General features: G+C 38.6%; 1 protein-coding gene across 1 annotated transcript; it reads right to left on the minus strand.

Annotated features, from left to right (window-relative positions):
* Positions 1–654: 654 nt before the first annotated feature.
* LOC128111628 (keratin-associated protein 24-1) lies at positions 655–1,410 on the minus strand. The gene has a single exon (XM_052739878.1). The coding sequence runs from the start codon at positions 1,399–1,401 to the stop codon at positions 655–657; it is 747 nt and encodes a 248-aa protein (XP_052595838.1). The 5' UTR covers positions 1,402–1,410.
* Positions 1,411–8,733: the final 7,323 nt, after the last annotated feature.

The raw sequence follows: 8,733 nt of genomic DNA on the forward strand, positions 1-8,733 counted from the left end.
CTTTGTTTTGTCACATAGTTTCTGTGTTTCAGTTACTTCTGAGGATTTCTTCCAAGTGTTGAAGCCAAATCAACACTGTGCTTTGTATCTTCTTTGAAAGAGTAAATTGCTGAGGTTTTCTCTTAAGTAGCTGTGCTTGCTATAATATTTGCTCCTCTTTATAATCAGTCAGGAGGAAAAGAAGAAATAGTTTCATTCAATTACTTTAAGGTGATTTTATTTCTCCCTTCACTGGCAAGATGCTCATTAGGCAGTGAAAAAAAAAAAAACTATTGATGAAAAGTAGAACAATTGGAAAAAAAAACCTGTTGAAATCAACCATCAAACCAAGATAGAAGATCATCACAATGGCAGGCAAGTGACAACCAGAGCAAAAATGATGTTGATGATGTCCTTCATATGGAATCTCTTCAGTGAATCCATTCTAGTCAGTTTTAGAGCTAACACTACTATCATAGTCAGATTTTTATACAGGGAGTACTATCCAAAGAACAAACTACTGATTGGTTAATCAGGTCTAGGGTTACACTTCAGCTCGGTACAACAACCTTCTTGAGATGAATAAATCAATTTAGCAGAATAATAGAGATCTTAGATGTGAGTAGATTCTGCTCCATCAGCCTATCTGGAGCTCTTGTACAAGTTGTAAGTCAATCAGTAGCAATTCAGAGGTCTGATACTGCTGCATAAGTACCTCAGAGGTGGAAATGTGCTAGGTATATAGCTCAGAGACTGAAAATTTCTACATAAGTAGCTCCGTGGTGGGAATCTTGAAGGCCCATAATGTGGATACTGGCAATATCCCATTAGATAACGTTGGTGATGGTAGCTATTATTAATATAACAAGAAGGGGAGAAGCCATTGGTGATGAACCCAAAATTTCCGTAGCTTCTATATCCACTGTTGCCCAAACCACAGTGACCTGGGGTCTGGAGATTCCTAGGGAAGGAATAAAATTGCCCTATGAAGTGGGGGCCATTCTGAGGAGTTTGGCAGGCCTTAGATGCAAATCGAGTAGCTGTGGTACAATTGGATACATACCCTTTGGTCCCAGTACAGGGACTGCAGCTGGGTCTGGTTCTGATCTTGGTAGTTTCACAGGCACTAACAACTTGACTTGCAGATGGGGAATTGCAAGGCACACAGGAGTTCTTGGAATCACCAGTTGGAGTGCAAGTCTTGAGCTCATGGCTGGGAGATTCACAGCAAGGTGCTTCACAGTAGGAGTCTTGGCAATGGTCCAGAAGCCAGAGATTGCCTTGGCAGCTGCTGGGTAAGTAATGTCTGAAAGCAGGGTTTACATCATCTGAGCAGATGGCGATGGAAGGAGCCACAGGGATGTAGCAGTGATTTCTATGGGAAGTGGCACTGCAGAGTCCAGGATAGCCCAAAAGAGACATGGAGCCTGAATTCAAGCAAGAGGCAGCTGCGTGGGTATGGCATGCTGCAGCTGGAAGACTCTTTATATCTTCCCTGGTGACTGCAAGGAACATCTCCAGACTCTCTTCCTTCTCTCTGTCTGACACCATAACACATAACATCTCATTAGTGCATTGTTTAGCTACAGCTGCTAGTGTCTTCAGGCTCATACAAAAATAAGATTGTTTTGAGTCTTCAAAGTAGCTCTAATCACTACTCTGACCATCACCCATTGGTCAACTTCTGTTGAGCATAGCTTTAGTGAATAGTGATTTCAGTGTTAATAGGCAAACTCTCATATGCCAATCAGTGATTAACAAGAGTTCGTGTCTCTACAGGATTCTACAGCATGGTTATTAAAAGGTTAACAAGGTTTTAATAAAGCAAGGCCCTATATTTTTCTACTCTTTGACTTTGAAAAATGCTGCAGGATTTGATCACACATTCTTCAAAGGTGTATGGTTTGGCTGTCTCAACACTGTCACTTGAAAAAGAAGATGTCTTTATTAATCATTTTTCCCTAACACAGGGGTATACATGTGTATAAAATCACATGTATACCCCTGTGTTAGGCCAGACCCTGATGACAACTTTTCTGCTGATGTGTTTTGAGAATTCCTTATGTGAGGCTCACAGTAATCCTGGTGGCATTTGGTGACCTATTATTCCAGACTAAAAATGAACTGGTCCCCATGGGTCAGTGGTTGCTAAGCAACTGAAGCTTCCATGAAATTCCCTTCTTAAACAGTTTCTAACCCATGTACTATCAAAGAAATCCAGTTTGTCAATATTGTAGTTTTTTAATTGACTAAGATTATGCAACATGTGCCCTTTGCCCATGCTCTAAATCCTCTATACTATCAGATATAGAACATCTTCCAACAAACAGGATTTACTTGTCCTTTACTTGTTTTCTTTTAAACATTGCTTTTAGTGGATCCCTGGATTGAAGTTATTTTTGGTATATGGTGACAAAATGTAATGGCCATGTTGAAAGGTTTCATTTGAATAATCTGTGTGGTTGCTACAGGCAATACACATGCTAAATAATGTCTTACACTCCTTTAAGGTAAAGCTAAAGGAATGTTTAAGATTTTAATTGAAATTGAAGAATCTTTGCTTTGCATCTAATATCCACTTATGGGTGAGTGTATACTATGTTTGTCTTTCTGGGTCTGGGTTACCTCACTCAGGATGATTTTTTCTAGTTTCATCCATTTTCCTACAAATTTTCTTGATGTCATTGTTTTTTTTACCTCTGCATAATTCTCCATTGTGTAAATGTAGCACATTTTCTTTATCCATGCTTCCTTTGAGGGACATCTAGATTGTTTCCAGGTTCTGGCTATTACAAATTTAATGCTGCTATGAACACAGTTGAGCAAGTGTCTTTGTGGTGTGGTTCAGCATTTTTTGGGTATATGCCAAAGAGTTGTATTGCTGGGTCTTGAGATACCACCATACTGATTGCCAAAGTGGTTGTACAACTTTTCATTCCCACCAACAGTGGAGGAGTGTTCCCCTTTCTCCACATCCTCTCCAACATAAGCTGTCATTAGTGTTTTTTTTCTTAGCCATTCTGATAGGCATAAGATGGTATCTCAGAGTGGTTTTGATTGCATTTCCTGATGGCTAAGGATGTTGAGCACTTCCTTAAATGTCTTTCGGCCATTTGAGATTCTTCTGTTGAGAATTCTCTGTTTAGATCTGCGCCCCATTTTTAAATTGGATTATTTCATATTTTGATGTCTAGTTTCTTGAGTTCTTTATATATTTTGGAGATCAGTCCTCTGTCAAATGTGGAGTTGGTGAAGATCTTTTCCCATTCTGTAGGCTGTTGTTTTGTCTTCTTTACTGTGTCCTTTGCCTTATAGAAGCTTCTCAGTTTCAAGAGGTCCCATTTATTAATTGTTACTCTCAGTTTCTGTGCTACTGGTGTTATATTTAGGCTTAGCTCCTGGAGTTCAGCTAAAGAGAGGAAGGAGGGATTATAGGAGCAAGGGGGGGAATCGGGATCATGATGGGAAAAACCACAGAGACAGCTGGCCTGAGCTAGTGGGAGCTCACAGACTCTAGACTGACAGCTAGGGAACCCACATGGGACCAAACTAGTCCCTCTGAATGTGGGTGACAATTGTGTGGCTTGATCTGTTTGTGGGGCCTTTGACAATGAGACCCAGACCTATCCCAGGTACATGAACTGGCTTTTTAGAGCCCATTCCCTATGGCAGAATGCTTTAGTCGGCCTTGATGCAAGGGGTAGGGGCTTAGTCCTGCCCCAACTTGGTATGCCAGCCTGTGTTTCCTGCCCAAGGGAGGCCTTACCTCCTATGAGGAGTGAATGGGGGGTGGGATGGGAGAAGGTAGGAGGAGGAACGGGAGAAGGGGAGGGAAGGAAGGGGAACAGTGGTTGGTATGTAAAATGAAAAAAAAAATTGTAAATAAGAAAGCAACTGAAAAACCGACATTTTGTCCCCAAAAATAGAAACTATACTTCAGACATATAGACTCTATTAAATTAAAAAGAGCAACATGTGTATTAACAGCGATGCATTCAGTCTGAGAGCAATGCTGACTTCAGGGAAGGCAAGCTACAGGGACAGATGTTAAAAGACACCATACTCTTATGTGTCCAGGATGTATTGGTCACCATTTTATGCCTCTCATCTAGGTTTTTAAAATTGCACTTCAATGTAAACCTAGAGACATTCTCCAAACATTTTTATGAGTGTTTTCAATGCTTCTCTCAGTAATTATTATAGAACACAACAACGAACAGCTCTCCATCAGTACATTGTGCTCACTGCTGGAACTTCTTTCAGGTGAGAAGAATCAGATTAGTTGGCTATGGAAAACTCTAGGATATTGTGCAGATGATTTCAGCCCCAGAGTAGGAAATGTAAGACAAATTAGATGTATAAGACAGCTGGTGCTTAATTTCCCACTGCAGTGAGTCCTGATGTTCTAGTGTCCAGATATTGGTGGAGCCTGGGTATTATTCTCTTTCTCTATCATCTTTTACTAATTTCAGCATTTCACATTATTCTTAAGATTTTATGATCTTTTTTTGTTTTTTAAATTACAACTACATCATTTCCCTTTCCATTTCTTCCCTCCAACTCCTCCTACACATTCCTCTTTCTGTCTATCAAGTTCATACCCTCTTGTTTTTAAATTATTTCTACACACACACACACACACACACACACACACACACACACATACACACATACACGATGGGGGGTCATTCAAAGTGGTAACAGAAATGGTTTGGAATGCCTTGGCCCCAAACTAAGCAATGCTGACAACCTTTTGAAGATGGAAAAAGACGGGCCGATCTTCCATTAGACACACTATAGGGAACCAGCACTGCTGATACCTTGATTTTAGGTCAATAAAATGGATTTTAGACTTTTAACCTCCAGAACCTGAAAGGAATAAATTTCTATTATTTTACTCTGCAGAGTGTGTGATAATTTGCTGCAGCGGTCAGAGGAAATGAATACTCTATAAGAAGATATAAAATGTAACCAATAGTCTTTCCAGGTCTGTAGAGTTGGTGCTATGTATCCAGGGCAATGATAAGGTGCAAGGAATAAACTTCCTTAGCCATCAGACAAAAGAAGTATATCATCCAAGAGTAGAAAAACACTTCCTTTAATGAGCTAGTGCAGTCTTTTCAACTCATTAAAAAAGAGTTATGGAACTCTTTCTCATTTTTTCCCAAAGGTTAAAATCCTTTAGGGTAAACACAGAGCAAAGAAAACTAAATTTACACTAAGTAGCCTTTAAAGGAAAGAATGGCGGATGCCTTCTAGTCTTCAGGTCATGGGAAATTGCACCCTTCCTTTCCTTAACTATGCTCCAATCCAATTGCTAAGGTGCTGTCAGATAAAAGAGCAATCTTAAGATTTCACTAGCAAAAGCACACACAAATCCATGCTTGCATAGAAATTGAACTGTAGGCATTGAGTATAACAATGCTCACATTTAACAGCATTGCCCTGGAATGATGATGCCCTAGTGACTTCACATTGTTGGTTTGACTTATCATTAATGTTTTCAAAAGCTCAAGGGCAGATGAGAAAAATCAAAGTTGAAGGGAAGAAATACAAGTGAATGGAAAGACAAGAATCTGAATTTGATTCATGTTTAACTTTTCAGAGAAACAAAGGAAGTATACAACTTAAAGAAGTTTTATTAAGAGCTAACCACTGTGGGATGTGCAGCCAGAGCTGTTCATTAAGGAGCTGCGAATCTATTATTATGTAGCATTTCTGTATTAGTGGTTAACCTTGGACAATTTCTTTCTTAGTACTTCAGTACTTTCTCAAGCAAACCCAAAGTTAATAGTTTGTACTTTGCAGGGATGAGCAGCAGACAGAATAGATAATGCACATTAGCAAAGTGTATTGTGTATGCTAATTAAACATTATTTTTCTTTCTAATTCTCTATTGTTCTAATTCAGGGAATTCTACTTATTAAATAAACTAATGAAATATTGTCATTAATTTTCTTTAATATCATATATACAGATATACAATATCTATCCTCTCAGAGTTAAATGGAAAAAAGAACAAAAACGTCCTTAGATAGTGAAGAAAAGTAACTTGCTTGATATCCGGTCACTACGTTATTAATCACATCTGTGCAATCCATAGTCTTCTATATTAGGCATCCTGGAAGGTTTTATATGTAATTGCTTCAAATAAGATTTCAATACTCAGGTTTGCTGGACTACATCTCTGTTGCCCAGATAAGTACCAAATGCTTTGAAACTTAACAGCTATGTATTTAAAATGAAGTTAAGTGTAGTACTTTATTTGTGGGTGACTGTGAGAATTAGATTCAATAAAATGTAAAGGATTTGTGTAGTTTTTATTTGGTGTTAAAGTTGATGATTATCATGGGCCTACAGATTTTGTTAATATCCTTGTTAAATAGTATTATTTTCAATATAAGTGTTGCATTTTCTCTAAACTCAATATATTCTTTAAGAGGATATATGTGTGTACATCGCACACACAGGCACACACAGACACACACACATGCACGTGTGCATGTGTGTGTGTGTGTGTGTGTGAGAGAGAGAGAGAGAGAGAGAGAGAGAGAGAGAGAGAGAGAGAGAGAGAGAGATGGGGGTGTCAGAGGGGAGAAAGGTATGAAAGAAAGAGAGAAAATGATGTAATATAGTTTTTACAGTTAGATAATTTGCTATAGACGACGTTGAATCTAGAGAGCCAAGTTTCAGGAATTGAGTATGTTGAAGGCAAGCTCTGTCTCCATGTGAAGTACAATTTCCAAGGAGTTCATAAGGATACATCTGATTAAAGTTAACCAACCTATAATGAAAGGGCATGTTGACATTCTTCCAGAAAGAACCTTATTTTATTTGCAGTTTGGATGTGGTAGTCTTAGAGTTGATGTTCACAAGTCTTAGAGTTGATGTTCACATCACAATCATCATCATGTTATTGGCAACTTCATTGTGGCTCCCAGATGAGTCATCAGTTGAATGAAGGGAACCACAGATAATGTAAATGATAAAGAAAACTTAATGGAATCTTACTTATGTGAGTCTGTGAATAAATTGTTTGCCTATTTGAGTTTTCTTACTAAAAAATAGAATAATGAGAATATGTGTTAGGAAATCATTACTATTGATTGTAGAGCTGCTTGCTTGACATAAAAGTGGAAATTATAATTACTGTGATATAAGTAGTGGATGAGATGAACAGGTTCCCAGTTGAGCACATAGGAAAACTGAATTAAGTAGTGATTTTCACATACATTTACCTAAAAGAAAAAAAAAGATTTCATGTTATAGTGGCCCACTTTATGCAAGGATCCATGAAGATCAGGAGGGAGGGCATCAGAATTTTAAGAAGAAAATGATGGGATGTTTTCAACTGTCTAGAACTATAATTCATGCAGTCTTTTGTGGCTTACACTGTTGGTTAGGATAGACATTGTAACTTTCTCCCATTCCATTCATGATTTCTAGGATGAGAAAGATTTTGAAAGTAGAGTGATGATTGTTTCGTGTAAACAATAGACCATATCAAGTAAAAGCATCTAGAACTTTGGAGTGGTTCATTATAGAAATTGTTCATCATTGGGGCATAACATGGTCTATCCTGATTAAAGAACATCCATAATTCTCTTACCAATGGCTGTAAGACGCACAGAGAATCCCATATTCAACTAGGTTCTTGAAAGCATGTACCTTGCCTTCTTTTCTAGATACTTGTTTTTCCTTTCCTTATAACTTTAACAGAAGAATAGCATCTCTAGTTCTATGAAGATAATACATAATAGTTGTTTTTACACAATTTGTAGCAAGTTTATTTAGAGATCTGTGTAGAAACCTTTATGTCTATGTGAGGACAGATTGATGGCACAGAAAGGAAGGAGCCTTAATAGCAAAGACATTCAAGTGGAGGAACCAATAATTACAAAGCAATTAATTGTACTTGGAATTGTATCAAAGGAAACAGCCACTGGACAAGGAGCACTCTTATTTATTTATCAGTCTGGAAAAAAATCAGCAACCTAAAGATATGTTTACTTGCCAAGTTACAGGCAAGATCCTGGGATGAGGATGCAATGTGATCTAATCAATGGAGATTAACAAACTCCAAACGAAAAACAAGCTGGTGGGAAAAAGGGCTATGTGTGTGGGAAAGAAACTGAAAACTCTTGGGCGCATAATCCAGGCTTGTGAAACTCTTTAAGAAGCATTACCTAGAGAGGCTAGCAACCGCAGGAAAGATAGCTCAAAGGATGGGAATACTGGACCCAAACTTTAATCAGTGGCCACTGTAGGTGAAGCATAGAAGCTGGGAGCAATGATAGATGGATTTGGGATAGAAATTCCTTAATGAAGAAGCCCAGCATATATCAGGCCTTTATGGTTGGCAGGGGTTTGAAAGGTAATAGTTGATGAGCCAGTTGCATGGTAAAGTTTGGAGACACGGTAAGAACTAGAAGGGAGACAAGAAAATTTGGCCACAGCACACAGCTGGATGGTTGGTATCTGGAAGTTTTATCACAGCAAAGTGGACAGTTGTCTGTGAGCCAAGGTCAGCACTGACAGGTGAAGTGCAGAGCGTCACCACAGTGACAGAGAGGAGTGCAGTGGATGAGGAACATGGCATTACTCCTAAGAAAATGGAGGCTGTAGTTTACAGACTACTGTGGTTGACTTACAAGCATGACTGTGTTAAATCAGGCTTTCAGGTAAGAGACAAGGAACACCTTGCCTAAGTCTCTAAGGAACTAGACCATATTTTACTTTTGCCTTGGTGGATCT

This window comes from Peromyscus californicus, unplaced genomic scaffold (assembly GCF_007827085.1).
Source record: "Peromyscus californicus insignis strain IS unplaced genomic scaffold, ASM782708v3 Scaffold_16__1_contigs__length_79575227, whole genome shotgun sequence".
Classification (NCBI taxonomy): domain Eukaryota; kingdom Metazoa; phylum Chordata; class Mammalia; order Rodentia; family Cricetidae; genus Peromyscus; species Peromyscus californicus.

What these genes read in the sequence shown, in the direction of transcription:
- LOC128111628 (XM_052739878.1), bottom strand. Translation starts at nt 1,401, where the DNA reads ATGTCTCTTTTGGGCTATCCTGGACTCTGCAGTGCCACTTCCCATAGA.